The 20,066-nt window shown below is 35.8% G+C and overlaps 1 protein-coding gene across 1 annotated transcript in view; it reads left to right on the top strand.

Annotated features, from left to right (window-relative positions):
* The window catches only part of CEP128 (centrosomal protein 128), a 386,614-nt gene that overhangs the window by 91,825 nt on the left and 274,723 nt on the right, over positions 1-20,066 (top strand). Inside the window, exons 12-13 of the mRNA XM_023511493.1 lie at positions 2,409-2,538; positions 7,207-7,358. Of these exons, the coding sequence (XP_023367261.1) occupies positions 2,409-2,538; positions 7,207-7,358 (282 nt within the window). The remainder of the gene's footprint in view (positions 1-2,408; positions 2,539-7,206; positions 7,359-20,066) is intronic.

Raw genomic sequence — 20,066 nt, 5'->3', positions numbered from 1 at the left:
GCTCCAAACCATCAGCTACTTTGCTAAGGTTCTGTCCTTTCAGCCTCCTTCTGGACGGGAGCTTCTGTAAAAAGCTGGCTGCAGTTCGCCATCTTGGCTCCGCCCCCCCAGATTTTTTTTTAAGAGTGATTTTTGTGGAACCATGGATAAGTCAAAAATTTATGACATTTTTGAATATGAGTTCTGCTGTGGAACCAATGCAGCGCAGACAACTCAAAATATCAATGAAGTGTTTGGGAAGCATGTGGCTAATGAATACACAGTACCTCTTTAGTTAGAGAAGTTCCATTCTGGTGATTTTAATCTTGAAAATGAGTCACGTGGCTGACCCGAGACTAAGGTTGAGTTGAAAGCTGTATTGGAAGCGAATCTATCTCAACCTAAGTGTGAATTAGCAGCAAAGTTTGATGTTACTAGTCCAGTGATATTTGACCATTTGAAATAAATTGGCAAGGTAAAGAAGCTGCATCCTTGAACTCTGCATGAATTAAGTGAGCATCAGAACAGAAATCTCTGAATTTGCCTTTCTTTGGTGTTATGGCATAAAGGTGAGCAATTTCTACACTGTATTGTTACATGTAATGAGAAATGGATTCTTTTTGACAATCAGTGTTTGGCACAATGTTTGGATAAATATGAAGTGCCAAAACACAGTCCAAAACCAAATATTCATCAAAAAAAGGCTAATGGTGTCTGGTCGTCCAGTGTGGGTATTATCCACTATAGCTTCACAATTCCTGGTCTATCGATTACAGCTGATGTCTGCTCCGAGCAACTGTATGAAATGATGAGGATGCTTGAGGTTAAGCAACCCAGATTGGCCTTTCAGTCAAGATAACACTTGACCACCTGTCACACAGCACTGTTCAAACTACAGAATCTGGACTTGGAAACTCACTCTCTATTGTCCACCACGTGCACCAGACCTGGCACCAGTTACCACTTTTTTCAGGCTTTTCACCACTTTTCCCTTCTTGTAGGGAAAAATATACAATTCTCAACAAGCTATGGAAAATACTGTTCGTGAATTTTTTTTTTTTTGGAGACATAGTCTCATTATGTCGCCCTCAGTAGAGTTCCATCGTGCTATAGCTCACAGCAACCTCAAACTCTTAGGCTTAAGTGATTCTCTTGCCTCGGCCTCCCAAGTAGCTAGGAGTACAGGGACATAGGCGCCCCGCAATAGTCTGGCTGTTTTTTGTTAGAGTGGTCATTGTTGTTTAGCTGGTCTGGCCAGGTTCAAACCCACCAGCCTCGGTGTATGTAGCTGGCGCCATAACCACTGTGCTACAGGTGCCCAGCCTACCTTTTGTGATTTTGTCAACACTCACATCCTTCAGGCCTCTGCACTGCTGTCATAAACAAGCTAGTTAAGATGCCAAAACTGTTGGTAGTTTAGGTGCATACTTTGATAAAGGGTCTGCTTTTTCTATGAGATATAATAAACTTTTTATTTGAAATTGGACATTTCATATTTAATGACCTAAATAGGACCTTCACTGCCTCTCAGACTTGTTTAATACAAACTTCTTTTTTGAGTTGTGTGTTACATAACTCACCTACATAATATGCCAGGTAGACAAAGATGTCAGTTATTGTAGATGTCCAGAAGGAGTGTTACATTTTGACAATTGGTGCTGAAAATACACCATAGCACCTGTTTTACAAAACGTTTAAAAATGTTCACTAACTTTGTTCTGCAGCCAGTGGTCACATGGAATTAATTTTGGCAGAGTTCAGATTTTCTTTTTGAAAGTTTGTATTTGTTTCCAGTTCCATTACAGCTTTTCTGGAACTCGAATTTATAATCTCTAATTTCAGTTTTTGAAGCAAGAGAATTCTTTGTTCAGGTGGTCAAGGCAACTTCAGCTGAAATCTTTTTGCCACTGCTAACTTGCTTAACTTACTTCATTAAGGAAGTACCAGGTATATGGTAGGTAATTTGGTACTCTAGAAATATAAAGATGAAGGATATAGTTCTTGACTTCAAAGATATAATTTGTTCAACAGCATTTATTGCATATTTTAAGCACTGTTTGGTATCAAAATGTGCTATTCACATGAAAGCAAATAGTTGAAACAGAGAAAACCATACACTACTCTCTTGGAGATGGTTTGAGTTAATAGCAGTGGAGTGGATGAAGGAGAAAATAAGGGATTTAAAAAATAGTGGTCAAATTCTTTGTCCTTCTTTGTGGAAGGAATGGGAAGAATAAAGAAATGGAGGGGGAAACTGTTCCAGAGGGCTCGGTGTAACAAAGGGATTAACTGGGTTTCAACTTGTGTTTATCATAGCCCGTTAGAAGTACTTTTTTTCCCACAGGGAAATAATTTATAATAACATGTAGGTTCAGTTTTTCCCCTGTTTTTGAACTAATAAAAGTTTGCTTTTGACCTTTTGTACTTAGATAGAAGACCTGCGAGCACAACTTTGCAAAGCAGAGTGCGAACGAAAGAGTTCACAGCAAGTGTGTCCGCTTTCCAAGCAACAGTCAAGCCATCAGGATGAACAAGGAGTTGACTGGGGGTTTAGGAGAGGTATAATTCTGCCTTGTGGGTTTTTTTTGGGTCTTTCTTAGAAAATATTTTTTATTCTCAGAACTGCAGTCCTTATGCTCATGTCATGCTATTTCGTGATCTATTACAAAGTTTTCTGGCAAATTGATCCTTATTTAGCATCTAATTTTAATGTCTTCTCTGTTTTCTAAACCCACTTCAGTTGTCAGACATCCTCATCCCTGGGGTTTCTAAAACCTGAAAAGTAATAATGGAAGTTTTTCTCTTCTCCTATTCCCTCACCTAACTGTGTGTGTGTATGTGTGTGTCTGTGTGTGTACTTGGTCCTTAAATTCTAAATGCCCCTTTATTTTTTTACTTTCCTTGTCTCAGTTTTCAATATGTAAAAAACTAAAATTAAGATCCTGTCTTTTTTGTTGTCTGGACATTGGTGACAAAAGCCAGTCACATTCTGGAAGTGGTTGTAAGCCATATCACTGGCTTTTTCTTATGTGGATTAGGAATGCTTTGTGCTTGAAATATGTTATTATAGAATGCCTTCTCAGTGGAGTTGTTAATTTAAATTGTGGAAATATTATTCTGGATGTCAGTTTAGGTTTGACAAAAATGGTAATGTTGAGATTTTATAATGGTTTCTAACAGGTGAGTCCAGATTGCTTAGCTTGTATGTTATTTCCATAATGAGGCTTCCTACTGAAATGCCCAAATTATCGGAGAAACTCTTGTAAGCATTTGATGTGCCATTAAATTCAGGGAAGGTAAATATTTTCCCAGGCTTCCCAAACGTTGTATGTTTCCTAAGTTAGAATTATTCCCAGATAATCTTCAATGAATGACAAATTTTGATAAAGCTATCAATGAGTTAGTCCATTTTGTATTGCTATAAAGGAATACCTGAGGCCAGGTAATTTATAAGGAAAAGAGGTTTATTTAGTGCATAACATCTGCCCACCTTCTGGGCTAGGGCTTTTGTGTTGTATCAGATCATGAAGGAGAAGGACAAAGGTGGGGAAGTGTGAAGAGGGATCAAAGCAGAGGGTCATCTTGTCTTTATAGCAACCCCTTCTCTCGGGAACTAATCCTTTCCCCCAGAACCAATCTAGTCCCAGCACAGCAAGAACTACTCCCTACCACAGGAAGGGCAAGGCACTAAGCCATTCTTGAGGGATCAATCTCCATGACCCACACGTAGCATGGGAGCATGGGAGCATATCATGGGAGCAAACCATGGCCTCTGCCTCCTGATACCACCACACTGGGGGTAAGATTTCAAGGAGGGATTTGGTGGGGGCAGACCAGCCATGTCCCAAACTGAAGCATGTATCTATTTGTTTGCCATTACTTTCACTTAAGTTTTGTGTGATTCTACAATTTAAATATCATTTGGCATCAATTATTTATTTTTAAAAGTGAAATCCTAAACTATTAGATTATTCATCAGATTTCATAAACACATAGGAATTGTTGGAAAAAGACTCTGGCCCATTTGTTATGTGCTTTGATACCTCATAAAATCTAGTTATCTTTGGTGTACATCTTTGAGAACTAGAAAAATCTAAGTTTTGGTAACTACTTACTAGGTTTTTAAGAAAATCTGAAAGTTCTTTTATCAATGAGGTAATCCTTTACTTTCTTTTAACAATTATGGTGTTTTTAATCTTTATAGAATACTTGTATTGTTCAAAAACCATTCTGCATAAGAAATCATACTTAATGTCACAGTGAGCTGCTGTTTGTTGCTTTGCCCACTGGAAAATGGGTTCTACCTCTGTTTCCAGTGATCTCCTCCATCAGTCTCAAAGGGCTCTTCCTGTTGCCTGTCTTCCTGTCACTTGTTTCCTCTTCCTTTTTGAAACTTTTCCACTGATTTCAGTGCTTCTAGTCTTTCCCAGTCCTTCTGCCTCAGTGTCTTCATTCTTTTTATTTGAATACTTTCTCAGGTCTTTGAAGTGTTGGATTTGCCTAGTACCCTATTCATGGCCTTTCTTACTTGGTGTTTCCTCCTAGGGGCTGTTATTAAATTTTAGGCTATAGTTATCACCTACAATGATAATCCCTAGGTCTAGCTCTGGTCTCTCTCCTTTAGCCCCCCAGATGCAGTTGCTTGTTAGAACTCTGCAGATGCTGTTTCACAGTGTGCTCAGTAAGCAGATTTACAGTTGAATTCATTCTTGCCTCAAAACTTATTTTCCTTTCTCATCTCAATAGCATCATCTTCTATCCAGTCACAAAGAGAGAGCATCAGATTATTCCTTCTCCTCGTCACCTAATTAGTCCCTATATTTTGCTTATTTACACCTTCTGAAATCTTTTGAATTTGCCCCATTCTCTTTTATTCTCACGGCCCCAGTGTAGGCATGCTTCATCTCACCTGTACTACTCTCTTAACTTGCCTCACCTTATTCTGGTTCCTTGGTAACCTGCCTTCTATACTATGACTGAAGGTCTGTGCTCCTACTGTGATACAAACTCTTTTGATTAAAGCCTGTCCTTACAGTTCGTTGAGCTCTTACTGCCCACATAGACTTATGCTTCTTACCTTACACTGTCTGCTTTAATTCATACAACTCCTCTATGAGAAGGATACTATTTACCTCTATTTTTGTGATTAAAAAAGGAACTAAAGAACAAAGAGACTGAGTAATTCACCTCAAGATCACATAAGTGGAAGTAGCAGACTCAAATCTTTTCTTTCTCAAACTTGAGCTATTAACTGCTACCCTAGCTGAGCTAAGCTTTCTTTAAAATGGAGTGTATGAGATAATCCTCTGGACCTGGGAAGAGAATGCTATTTGTATTTGTATTTTATTCTTTATGTTTTAAATGTCATAATGTTTGGTAAATGTTTCATTGTACAGGGTATCCATAAAGTTTGTGTGCAATTAAATGTTAAATATTGCACATGAACTTTATGGACACCCTTATATGATATATGTGTCTGTGTGTTTGTGTGTGTCTTTATCTCTACTACTATTTCATATATATATATGTAACTTGAAATATAGCAAAATACCTATGTCTTCATACCAAATACATGCCTGTTTCATAAAGTATACATATGTATCTATGCATATATGTATGCCTTCCTATTTTATATAATATATACTCATGCTAATATTAGCTATATCATGAAAAATATATTGTTGTGTGCATATTATTGAGACATAGGTTATAGAACATAGTATGTAGTGTACAGTGTGCATACACATATACATGTACAATATTTATAAAATGAATAAATGCAATTACATGTAAATAAATATGTACACTACATCTTTTCAGGTTGGAGACATATATAGCAGGAGTTGGCAGAGTAGGGCCCATGGGCCAAATCCAGACTGCCATCTGTTTTTGTAAACTTTATTGGATTATAGCTATGCCTATCCATTTACACTCTGTGTAGGCTATTTTTGTAGTATAGTAACAGAGTTGAGTAATTCTGATAGATCATATGACTACAGTATTACTTGGTCCTTTATAGAAAACGTTTGCTAACTTTTGGTCAAGAAGATAAACTCTAAGTTCCCCACAACGCATAAACTCTGCTGACTCTCCTTCTTCTCACTCTCCTGGGTGTAAGCTGTACAGAACAACTGTGTGTGCAGTTACCTGAATATTAAACCCAACTGGATAGCCGTGTGCTTTTTGGTGTTTTTTTCCCTAAAAGGAGAGCCCAACTCTATCTCCTTTGCTTAGTGAAATTTTGTATTTATTCTTGAACTCTTAGTTCTCAATTCTTCCTAACCTCAGTTTCTCACCCAGATAGAGAGCTAATCCCTCCATCCTTGTAGTATTTCTGTGTAATCCTCATGTTTCTGTCAGTGCCCTTATGCTGTTGAAATGCACTTGTCTCCTATTCCTGTATGTTCAATTTTGAACACTTCAACATTTCTGAAGGTGAGACATGTTATAAATGATATATGCATTTGGTTTGTTAGACACATTTTCTTTTTTCTCCTGTATTTTCTGGAAAGGAAACCACTAGAAAACTGGAAGTTTTAAAACAACAGTGTATATTTCAATTGTTAACATCGTAGACTCAAGCCAATTTATGTTTTATCTCTAGGAATATAATAAGCTCATTTAGGGTGAGTTTTTATGCATCTTTATTTTTGTTCTTTATTTTATAATAACACTATGTTATTATAGTGTCCTATGTATTATAAATCAAGTATTTCATGTTGAATTAAATGCTGAGTCAATTTATACATTGTCTAATGATGTAATTTCCGGTAATAGTCTTCAGAATTGGGAAGCATTAGTAAATTGGTTGTCATACACAATCAGATTTAGCAACATCATTTTTAGTTTATGTTGCAAGAAAAGCATTTTGTTATGGTAAATTTTACTAAGTTTAGTTAGGCAGGGTAGCTTAGTTGACAGTTCTTATGATGTTTTGTTTTACTGTTTGGAGATATTCTAGAGACAAGAGGAAAACTAAAGAAAAAAATATGTAGGATTTTCTTGAAATAAATTGGAATAGACATCACATAACATTTTAAGTTTTAGCCACAAAGTGGAATAATACTGGATGACATAACAACTTGTATACAGTATCTGTTGAATGACAGTGCCAATGAATGGATTAATTTAGCTAGAATATTAAAATGTTAGGGTTCAATACTATTTGCAAGTACATTCTCCTGTGAATACAGAACAACCATTGAGCTTTACATTTTCTCTTTTCAGGGATCGAGCGGGAGAAACAGGATCTGGAGAAGAAGATATCAGGTTTGAGAGCTCAGATGGACTTGAATGCGCTGGCATCGGAGCTAGAGGAAGTGAAGCGGTGCATGGAGCGCAAAGACAAGGAGAAAGCACAGCTGGCAGCACAAGTGGAGGTGACTTTGCCCTTCTTAAAGCTGTATTTCATAGCCTTTAATTTTATTTCATAGAATTGCTTAGTGAATTTTTTTTTTTTTTTGAGACAGAGTCTTACTTTGTTGCCCTTGGTAGAGTGCTGTGGCATCACAGCTCACAGCAACCTCCAACTCTTAGGCTTAAGCAATTCTCTTGACTCAGCCTCCTAAGAAGCTGGGACTACAGGCACCCACCACAACGCCTGGCTGTTTTTTGGTTGCAGGTGTCATTGTTGTTTAGCCAGCCTGGGCCAGGCTCGAACCTGCCAGCCTTGGTGTACGTGGCTGGCGCCCTACTCACTGAGCTATGGGCGCTGAGCCCGCTTAGGGAAATTTTAATATAAATGTTTTAGTTTGTGAACTCTAGTTTGAGTGTAGATAATGTAAAGTTATGTTATGACTAATTTGCTTATATGTAGGACATACTATATAGAAATCCCTATGAATTCATTTATATTTCATTTGGGACCTAAAAACTAGGAAACTGGACTCTTTCCCGCTATTATGTTATAGTGAAATATTCTGCTGTTATTTAATTTGAAAATATTTTTATTCTGGTAGCAGGTGAGCCCTTCCTACAGATAGCAGGGACCTTTCTTATCTGAGAGAACAGTGAATTGTCATTGTTTTGGGGGAAAAATTGGCAGAAAGAATAATAAGAAAGAATTATTACTATTTCTTCTTTGGAACCATAAAAATTTTCAAATGAAGTAAAATTGTGATGACTCCATTAAATTAGTGTTATGCAGTAATCATGTATGATGTGGTCTTCATGAATGAAGTGTAAGTAGTAGGCAGCTATCATTTCCTGCCTCTCTTTTATCTAGCATAGATGAACTAATTATGAGAATATATTAAAAATCAAAGGGAAGGACCTCATAAAGGGAAATGGCTTAATACAAATCATAATTATGCAAATTAGATCAAATACGGATGACACATTTGGAAATAGATATGTATCAATCCTCCCATGTATCTGTTTTTGTTGGGGAAGCTGTGTTCTAATTGTAATAAGTTGCAATTGAAGGATTTCCAAAATTATAATGAAAGGTAGAAAATTGGTGTTAAAAGCACCTAATTTTATATAACCCAAAGGAAGTATTTAATGTTACTCCAGTCTGAGTTTCTCTTTCATCTTATCAGCATGTCAATAGAAAATGTCTTTTAGATTTGGTTCAAGATTCAGATCGTAAAGATAATGAAATATTGACTTACTCTTTACAAAGTCGCCTACCTGATTAATAAATACTTGAAATAGTCTCTGAGGAATGGTATTTGTATGACTTTTAGAGCTTGCTTCATGGGTATTATTTTAGCCCTTGATCCTGCTGATGAAAATGCTGAAATATGATTCTTTTGCTGAAATTAAGTTATTTTTTCAAACTATGATAATATATCTCAAAGGTAGAAAATCCCTTTGCTAGCTGCTTATAGCCATATATGTTGGTTCTTCCTCCCTTCTTTCCTTGCCTCTCATTTTCATTTTTCCATATAAGTTGAGGAAAAAAAGATCTCAAATATATGAGCATTTAAAAAAAAAATGCTTCTAATAGCCTAATAATGCCCTCCTTCAAGGATCTTGGCTTTCCCTGCATCTCAATTTAATAGTTCTTTACACTTGCACATGGGTTAGAGGGAGAGTGTGAGTTCTCTTGGATTGATTGTACAGGCTTTAGGTGTGAAAAACAATGGAAGGAGAGATTTTTATTCACATATCAAATTACTGACCATCTTTTATATGCCAGCCACTGTTCCAGGTGTTGGAGATGTAGCAGCAAACAGAAATTCCACCAATTCCTTATCTCTTGCTGGTGACATGCTAAAATTGACGTAGAAAGATTTTGAATTTGTCTTCTAAGAACAAATTCCTTTCAGAGAATGAGGATTCCCCCCCCAGTTGCTATTGAAAAAGACATTGCAGAAAGACAGCAATCATCCCAGGAATAAATTACCATTAACTACTTACAGATTAGTTTTTCAGGATTTCTTATTTTTAACAATAAAATAATTATTTACATGAGTGGTTTTAGATTTAGTGACATTTCTGATTAAGTTTTGTTTATTGTTCATAACTTTTAGAGGCCCTCTGAGTATCTTTATCCACTACCTGTTCTCAAAGTGAACAGTGCAGACTTTGTGAGAGATATGGGTTATATTCCACTCCATTGTAACCTCTAATAGTTAAGAATTTTACTGAAATTTTATTGAATTCCATTTAGTTTCTGCTTTAGTTTTAGAAAATATCAGATAGTATGGGGCTGTTGCCTTATACATGCTATTAAAAAACAAAGATTAATCTCCTTTTGTTGCTTCTTGGAGACCAAATATGAATAAAAAAAAGAGTGTTGGTCAAGCCCAACAATCAAGAAAGTTTGTATAGCAACAGTTCTTATGACATGTTCAATCATTAGTACTTTCTTTTTAACCTTGATTTTCTGAAAAGTCTTCTATAATACCTCAGATATGGTCTTGTCAAATAATTCATGTTTTTGTAAACTACTCATTTCCGCCTTTTGCCTGTTTCTATAATTTCTTTGTGTGTGTGTGTGTGTGTGTAAATTCTGAACTTCTTCCCCCTTGAAGCTTTCTTGGATTATATCTGTTGTAAATGATAATCCTTCTTTCTGAATAACACCTTTGTCCCTATCACTAATATTCTTATGACACCCTTCTCAAACTCTTTTAAAGTAATCTGGGTATTTTTCTTTAAAAATTACCAAGTTTTGGCCAAATAAAGAAGAAAAAGAGCTGCAGGAGAAAGGCAGCTGCCCCATCATCTAGACAGAGTCAATTTTGATGTCCTTACTTTGGTGAAGACATGATGTTTTAAGGTCTGTATTCACATGTGGAAACTTGAGTTTTGTGTGTCTTACGGTTAATGTGACCCAGGAGACTGGCTCATATTAACACTAAAACTCACAAGAGAGCAGTATATAAATGAATGACAGTTCATTGATTTACCCTGCAGGAGTCCTATAGAGAACATTTTTCTCTTGTGCAGGGTACAAATCTAATTTGATGTGGTTTTAGAATTAATAACCAAAAGATTGCTTGGTGATCAAGGACTCAGAGAACAGTAATGTCTAAACTGTTGTTTGTTCAGGCTGTAGTAAAGCTTCTCAACCTTCCACCTCCCTTTACCTATTTACTTTTTGTATTTATTCCTGGAGTGTGTGATATCACTAGTCTTTCTAACAATCTTCTGTGCTTCCACTTTAATGCTGAACCTCACATTTACTTTTTCTTTAGATACGTTGCTGTCTACAGATTTTGCTCTGGGCCATTTACCAGTATGCATTGATATTATAATTCAAACTTACAGCATAGCCGCTTATGAATTTAATGTGTCTATCCCTTTTCAGATCATAAATGGCTGTGAGTTAAGAACCAGGTTTTATCTCTGTATTCTCATAATGTTTTACCCATATTAGGAGTTCAGTTAGTATGTGTTGAATGAAATGATATAAATTGTAGAAAATTTTTATTCACTTTTTAAGCGAAGCTCATATTTGTTGTATAGTCATTGCTTTAAATCGCATCCATTTCTGAAAGAATCGTCACTATTTAAAGGGATCTTTGCTATGCCTCATTAATTACATTAATTTTCAGAATATATTTTAAGCAATCATGTTCACATTGGGGGAAGACAATGAAAATAGTTCTTAAAAAAAAGTGGAAGAAAAGTTACATTTAAATTTGCACATTTACCTTTCAAATTGTACCGAAGACCTTAAATCTATATATGCATAGAAATACTAAGTGCATTTTTTTCTTCTTCTAAACTCAAGTCGAACCTCATTAACCTTGATAGGCTATTTGTATTCATAAGAATTCCAAGCATCCTTGATCAATGATTTCCCCTGATTTAATCTCTGCCTCCATCTTCCATCAACTTACTCTTCTTGAAAAATATTTGACTTTTAAATTTAAGAAAGAACTTCAAAGAAAGGAAAAAACCCAAGGTGCTGAACATAATTTAGATTAAATGTTGAAGGTGATAATTGAGTGACAACTGACATGATTATTCATTAGCAGCAACTTGGGACTATAATGCCAGAATGTACTTTTGAAAAGGAGAGAGTAGTAGAAAAAAGAAATAATGATAACGTTTTTTGATGGTTAGTACAGTAGAAACAGAGCGAAGATTGTTTCTTCACTTGTAACATAAACTCTTTTAATTCTTGCATTTCTTCTATAAGGCTGGCCACTTTACTATATCATAATGCCCTCTTCAATATTACATTTAATAGCAAAATTAAACCCATTTTAGAGACCTAGGTTTTAGAGACCTTAATTATGCTGGCTATGATTTTCTGTTTGACTTCATTTTTTTAATCTTGATTTTTTTCCTTATCTAAGTACATACTGTAAACTAAGGTATCACCTGAGTATTTAGTAATTTTTAATATCTGGATTAGGTTATAAAGAAAATAAACACTGGAAGCAAATTTTGTAGATAGAGGCTAAAGTTACCGAAGCTAGTAGAGATTAAGTTTGCCTTTGTTTTTTTTTTTTTTTGAGACAGAGCCTCAAGCTGTCCCCCTGGGTAGAGTGCCATGGCATCACAGCTCACAGCAACCTCCAACTCCTGGGCTCAAGCGAGTCTCCTGCCTCCGCCTCCCAAGTAGCTGGGACCACAGGCGCCCGCCACAACGCCCAGCTATTTTTTGGTTGCAGCCGTCATTGTTGTTTTGGCGGGTCCGGGCTGGGGATTCGAACCCGCCACCTTAGGTGTACGTGGCTGGCGCCTTAGCCGGTTGAGCTATAGGTGCTGAGCCAAGTTTGCCTTTGTTAATGAACAAATTCACTCTGGTATTGGGGCAAATAGGCAAATCCATAAAGGCTCTCTACTCTGAATTTTTCATGAAGATGACTAGGGCAGAGATGTTCTACAAGCAAAAATCCTATTACTAAAGCTTTATACTTCCTGGAAGACTTAGTTAAATTCTCAGATCCTTCATATATATGAAAAAATAGGAGTTTTGGGAATTGTGAAGGAAGGTAGTTTTTCTATTTTCTGTAACTCTATGAGTTGCATGAATATTAACATAAAGCCAAAAAGAGGAAATGGACTGAGTATTTTAATTTTTTCCTTAATATGTCACTAATATTTGTTAAAGTTTATAATTTGAATGTGGTCAATAAAATAATTTAGAAGTAAAAACATATATTTTCAAGTTTCCTTATTTTCTGAAATCTTGATAATTTCTGCTTCATGTTTTTTTACATTTAAATAGGTAGGCCAGATGCAGTGGCTCACGCCTGTAATCCCAGCACTCTGGGAGGCTGAGGCTGGTGGATTGCCCTGAGTTCAAGAGTTTAAGACCAGCCTGAGCAAGAGCAAAAATAGCCAGGCATTGTGGCCGGGTGCCTATAGTCCCAGTTATTTGGGAGGCTGAGGCAAGAAAATCACTTGAGCCCAAAAGTTTGAACTATGATGCTGTGGCACCCTACCAAGGGTGACAAAGTGAGATTCTGTCTCAAAGAAAAAAAAAAAGAAAAAAAAAATCAAATAGGTAGGATTTTGTGAGTCTTAGCTTCTGCATGTACATGATAGTAACAGGTAATTTATTAGGTTTCTCTCAAAATATGAAGTATTGATAAACTTTATATTATAATGCCATAGATTGATTTAATATTTGAAGCAATTATAAGGATAAAAAATAGTGATTTGAGAGATTTCTATGGAAAAATAGGTTATATGAAACAAATAAGGTAATATTCTTGCAGTATCTAAGTAATTGATAGTTACTCATTTCTTGACTATCACAAATACCATTAAAAGGGAGCTAGCAGACTTTATAATAAGCAAATTTTAATTGCTCAGGCATTATTCCTGTAGTCTTTATAGTTACCTTATCTTTAGAGTGATTTTAATTTGATAGCATATCATTTTAAGTAGCAAATTAAATTGGTTTTTCGATGTTTGTTTTCAGGCAGTTTTCTACCAAGGCATAAAAGGAAATGAGATTGTACTCAGCCTTTAACAATAACAAAAGTCAACAGGTCCATTATGCTCTTTAAAATGTTAAAATTGTACAAATCATCTCTCTAAAATCTAAAGCTAGATTATTCTTATGCACTGAGAAAAACATTCTCTTAGTTTTTAATGACTGATACATGACTAATATAAGCAAAGGTCAATGTTAGGAAGTTTTTTCAAATGCACTAAATGCATTTAATTTCTAATACTTGGGTAGGAAGAATGTGTTTGTGTCACATAGTGTCTTGTTTTGGGATACCCTGTGATGATGTTAGTCTATAGTTTGCTCTTCCTTAGGGAAGATTAAAAAATTAGGCAAACTTTTCGCATTTCTGATTAAAGGAAGAGGAACAGTTTCTGCTTTTGTTAATGGTGGACTAGGTTTTTGTTAGAACAAACCTTGTACTGGACAAATTTAGAAAAGCCAGCTAAGGCACATATTTAAGTAAAAATATTTGAAGACATCAGAGAGCTATCTTAAGCAGCAAGGACAGGAGGGTTCGAATGTTTTATTGGGAAGGCAATTTCAGTGTGGCAGTTCTCACATTTGGCATTTCTTTCTCAAAACCTGAGCAGAGTTTATGACACGAGGAAGAACGCTGGTAAACACTCCCCATTTTCAGCTGGGATATCCTAAGGGCTGAACCCAGACTTTGAGTTGGGTGAACTAAAAATATACCACTCACAAAGATTGTAGCCTTATAATAGCTTTGAATCTGCTTTGGAATTATCTGTCCCTACCAAGCTTCCCATCAAAACATAAGTAAATCTTTTGGGGAGGAAAATAGTATTGCCCAGAGGTTCATATTATTTCTATAATTTGTCATACTGTGTCTTCACATTCAATCAAATGTTAAAAGGCATATTAGGGAAAAAAACACTACTGAAAGGCACATGAAAAAATAAGAAATAGAAATAGGCATATAGACTCTTCAGTTAACTTTAATGATTATTAACATATTAAGGAATTAGATCATTTGATTAATTCTAGCAGAGGACAGGAAATTATGAAAAAAATCAACCAGACAGGTAGGTGGATTTTAACAAAAGTGTAGACATCTCTCCTTATTACTGTAGAAAATTTTTTTTTTTTGGAGACAGAGCCTCAAGCTGTCACCCTGGGTAGTGTGCTGTGGCATCATAACTCACAGCAACCTCTAACTCCTGGGCTCAAGAGCTCAAGCGAGTCTCCTGCCTCAGCCTCCCAAGTAGCTGGGACCACAGGCACCCGCCACAACGCCCGGCTACTTTTTTGGTTGCAGCCGTCATTGTTGTTGGCGGGCCCGGGCTGGATTCGAACCTGCCACCTTGGGTATATGTGGTTGGCACCTTAGCCACTTGAGCCACAGGTGCCGAGCCACTGTAAAAAATTTTATGAGGCCTCCATCTACATCTGTGTTTTAGATTGTGATAATATAATATGTTTGGTTTCAGGTTTTATGTTTTGTTTTTCTTGTCTTCTATTTGGCAATGAGAAAAATAATTTATTTGGTCTTTTATTCGATACATTTTGGTTAAAAGCCTACTAGACATTTGGTCTGGTGCTAGATTCCAGGGGAATGTAAATGAAATCAATACAATCAATCCTTCCTCTCAATAAAGTGGTAATCATTGAACACACCTTTAGTACCAGAGTCTTAGTTCACTAGGAAAGCCAGGTGCTGGCAGTCTGGATAGACAGTATTACAGACCAAATACTTGTGTGCCTCACAAAATTCCTATGTCGAAATCTAATCCCCAGGGTGATAGCATTTGCAGGTGGGGAGTGTATGAGGTAATTAGGTCATGAGACTGGGATTAATGCTGTTATAAGAAGGCCAGAGAGCTAACTTGCTTTCTTCCATCCATGTGGGGATATAAAGAAAGTTGATAGTTTGCATCTCAGATTAGGGCCCCAGATCACAACCGTGCTAGCATTCAGATCTTTGACTTCCAGCTTTCAGAACTGTGAGAAATAAATTTTTGTAATTTATAAGTTACCTAGTCGATGGTACCTTTTTATAGCAGCTTGAACTGAGACGGGCAGAATCATAGTGAGACTTGAAATGGCTAATAGGCTTTGTGGGTAGTGGGGGCTCTGAATTCTTAAAAAATGGGCCAGAGCTCTTCATTTCTACTGTACTAAGATGGCCCCAGACCTCCCCATACAGAACAATATTTATAAAAGTAAAGACTCAAAAGACATACGAGACAAAGTATCTTCAAATAGAAGTTGGCGTTTTCTGATTGAAAATCTGAAACAGTGGTTTTGTGTTTAACTATTTTATTGTTGTGTGATAATTGCCATTCTTTGTTATTATGTCATATTCTTCATAACTGAGCAGTTATGTCATATTCTCATGTTTGTCTCTTCTAGGTTGTAAAAAATTGAGACAACTCAGATAGAGGCGTGTTTAATGTTAGGGAGCCAACAAACTGCCTTGGGAGATGCCTTGCTGAGTTCACTGAACAAACAGACTTCATACATTTTACCACATGTGATGACTCTGTCATCACTGAAGCTCTTTTTTGCAAAGGTGAAAACTCAAGCCACTTCTAGATGGCTGTCTTGGGTTCAATCGTTAATCCATTGGTCTAGCTATCTGTGACCAGGGTAGAGCTCTATTCACATTGTTTTTTTTAAATTATGGATTTGAGTTAACTGTGGGTATCAATTACTTTCAGCCTGAAGAACTTCTTTTAGTATTTCTTATAAAGCTGATTTACTAGCAACAAATTCTCTCAGTTTTTGTTTATCTGGGTTTGCCTTTATTTAAGCTTCAATTTTAATAGAGAGTTTTATTTTAAGGCTGGAGTTTCCCCTTCTTTTGTTCTTAGAATATGTCATACTGATGCCTCTTAGTCTGCATTATTTCCCATGAGAAGTCAGATGTTAATGGGTTTTCTCATACATGGTGAGTCATTTTCTTTAGCTTCTTTAAGACTTTCCTGTTGTCTTTGTCGTTTTAACATTTCGACTATGATACATGTAGGTGTGCCTTTCTTTGTATGCTCCTTGAAGATCATTGAGTTTCTGAGATATATACATTAATCTTTTTCTGAAATTTTTGAGAAGTTTTAGCTATTTTCCAATATTTTTCTGCTCCTTTCCTTTCTTTATTTCTTCTGCCAATTCAGATTCACTCTTGAAGCTTAATAGTGGATTTTTCATTTCAGTTACTATATTTTCCAATTCCAGAATTTCCATTTTTTTAATCTATTTTTTTTTTTTTTTCAGTTTTTGGCCAGGGTTGGATTTGAACCCACCACCTCCAGTATATGGGGCCTGTGCCCTACTCCTTTGAGCCAAAGGCGCCACCCAGAATTTTCATTTTTTAAAAATAATTTTTTCTCTTTACAGATACTCTATTTGATAAGACATTCTCATACATTTATTTAAAAAAATGATTTCCCTTAGTTTTTTTGAGCATATTTATAATGCTGATTTGAAATCTTTGTCTGGTTAAGTTTAATATCCCCCTCAAAGCTTGTTTCTATTGTCTCCTTTTCGTTTGCTTAAGTCATGCTTTCATATTTTTTTTTTTACAAGTATTGTAATTTTTGTTGAAATTGGACATTTAAATGATATTTGTGTTAAATTTGGACACTGATTCACTTCTCCACCTTCTGGGATTTTTGTTGTTGTTTGCTTAATACTATTTTTCTTGCTGTGCGTAGCCACTGATGTCACTTCTCCATCATACACGAAGTGTCTCTTGCCTCTTGAGATGACTATGACTTTCACTGGGTTCTTGACTCTTTGTTTTATTATTTTTTTATTAAAACATAGCTGTGTACATTAATGCAATTATGGAGTACAATGTGCTAGTTTTATATACAATTTGAAATACTTTCATCAAACCAGTTAACATAGCTTTCACCGCATGACTCTGGTTTCTTGATCTCTTCATTAAGCTTCTGGCTGCACTACCTCTGCTGTTATCTCATCCGTGTTTTAGCCTTTACTAATTGCTTCCCCGTTGCTCTTTTTTTTTTTTTTTAAACATTGCCCTGGGACATAAATTACTCTTTATTCTGACCTAATTAAAGTTGGGCCTCTCTGCAAGGGTAAGGTGTTGCATGTTTTTTGGGGAGGGGGGAGGGAGCATTCTCATGCACAAGGAAATCTCTTCTTAGCTTCCCCTTTATTTTGATTTTTTTCTATTAAACTTCTAGCTGATCTATCATTTCACTTATTACTAGTGTTATGAATTTTACCAGCCTCTTAACTGTTCACACTCAAAGTCTCCATTGTTTTTAACAATGTTTTTAGACATAAATTTACTCATTGTTCTTTTTCAGATAAAGTCATTCCTCATAAGCAGAGTTGTTGAACTATTTGTTCACATGCCCTTTCTCTCTCAGCAGAACCTCTGCATAGGAGCTTGTGGAAGGGATGATAGATAGCCCGCATCCTGCCAGAGTGATAACCCTGCTTTGCAAGTGGGATAATCAATGTTACCCCCTGATCATCTCAACTTGCTCTTTCTTTTGTAGAACCTTCACTGTGTGAGTGAATTGGGGCGGGGCAATTGAGTTCACTATTCTTGCCTGCTACATCCTCTGCCCTACAAGTGGGGTTTGGTTGGGTCAAGGGCACCCCCAGTTCTTTGGCTCTGTCTCATGGAATGGAGACTCTTCAGTACTGGGCTGAGAGCCTGTCCTTCTCTGGAGGTGAACATGTAGGCCTAGACTGAGAGCCAGGGTGGGAGGAAGCCATTTCTTCTTGGCTGTGCCTGTCAGGAGTAGAGCTTCTGTCAATTGAGCTGGGAGGAGGCAGGAGAGGAAGGAATAAATGCAGCACAGATGCAATAAACGTTTATTATTCATACCAAGATTTGATAACAGTTTGTTAAATATTTCTCCATTTGTTCTGTGCCCTTATGACAATTTCCAGATACTTTAAATGGTTTTTATTTTTTAACAATAATTTTCAACAGTTAAATTATTGTTTTGCTGGGAAGAATGTCTGCTGGGCTCCTTAAACCATTCTGAAAGTTAGAAGAAAATATTTATTCTGTATAACAGAGCGACAAAAAGAAAATACAGAGAAGTTCATAAGAGACACATGTGGGACATTGTGCCCAGGTCTGAAGATCTAATATACAGTGTATGTAATTAGAGTTGTAAAAGCAGAAGTGGTACAGAAAAAGCATTTGAAGAGAAGAGACGTTCTATATTTTGGAAGCTCTGAGAACCCTAATCAGGACGAATACGATGAAAATCAAAACTAGACATATTGTAGTAAGATTAACAACAACAAAGAGGGAAAAAAAACTTTTAAAGGTAGCTAGAGGGAAAAAAAGACACGTTATTTTAAATGATGAAAATGGAAACCAGTAGATTATAAAGACATTTTCAAAGTGCTGAGAGAAAGTAATTGTCAACCTAGATTCATACTCAGTGAAGATATAGTTCAAAAATGAAAGTGAAGTAGAGGTATTTTTAGAAAACAAAAACTGATTAATTCACTTTTAGCAGAACTACACTAAGAAAGATATTAAAGGCATTTTTATTAAGGAGAAACAAAGATGCATCAGGGAATGAAGTCCAAATATGTGAGGTAGAAATTTGAGAAAAGTCTAAATGACTATTGATTTTTTTAAAAAAGGTAATAATACTGTCTTGCTGCATGTAAAATATCTTTAAAGTCACATCAATAATACTGTTTAGTTTTGAAAGGTGTATGTTGAGTTAGAGTGTTTTTGATGTTCTTGATTCTAAGGTGAAGGAATTTGTTAAATTACAAATTTATCTGTTAACAAGTCAAGGATGCAGGTAGTAATCTCTAAGGTACCACGGAAAGAATAATAATGAATATATAACTGCCAACCTCATACAAGAGAAAAAATTAAATAATTTGAAAAACTACTTCTAAAATGAAACATAATGTCTTCACAACATTAGAATAAACAAAGATTTCTTAGCTAGGACACCAAAAAACATGAATCATAAATGAAAAAAAATATGCAATCTAATTTTTTATGTCTATTTTTTAATCTCTATGATCAATATTAGTGATACGAAAGGGGTTTAACCTGTAGCTACAAGGGCGATAAAAATCATAAGTAATATCAAGCTATCACAGTAGCTTATGTATTTATTATGTGTCAAGCTCTAGGTTGAATTGTCCAGTAGCACGTTTAGCAATGATGGAGATGTTTTATATCTGGGCTGTCTAATCCATGTTAGCAAGATGTACCTATTGAGTACTCAAAGTAAATATGCCTGAATTCTTAACTTTCAATTTTAATTTTACTTAATTTTAATTTAAACATAGGTAGAAATTGACAGGTTACAATGTGATTGGATGGTGGTAAGTTGGATTAAGAGATAGGACTCCAATAATTCTCCACCGTAGAAAGCACACTGATTTTACTTTGATTATTTAAACATAGCGTGGCTGTATGATATAAATGTTGATGCATTTTATTGAGGGACTGATTAAAGAACCATCGCCCCAAGCCATCTCTTTCTATGTGTACTGGAGTCAAAAAAGGAATTGTTTTATTTGGTTGAAATTGTAATTATTTTTTAAAAAACAAAGACATATTCTCTTATCTCATTTACTCTTCCTCAGCTTCTGTTTCCTCCTCATGTCTAAAACAGAGAAATTGATTTCCTCTAAGCACACAAGATTATTGTATCATGTAAGATAATGTGTCTGTTCTGTTTGAAATACTAGTACTCTATATCAATGTAAGGCAATAATAGTAGGTATTGTGTTA

This window comes from Otolemur garnettii, unplaced genomic scaffold, assembly GCF_000181295.1.
Source record: "Otolemur garnettii isolate 467f Iridium unplaced genomic scaffold, OtoGar3 scaffold00020, whole genome shotgun sequence".
In the NCBI taxonomy this organism is placed as follows: Eukaryota; Metazoa; Chordata; class Mammalia; order Primates; family Galagidae; genus Otolemur; species Otolemur garnettii.
The sequence above is the reverse complement of the archived record's forward strand: the minus strand, read 5'-3'. Positions and strand labels throughout refer to the sequence as shown.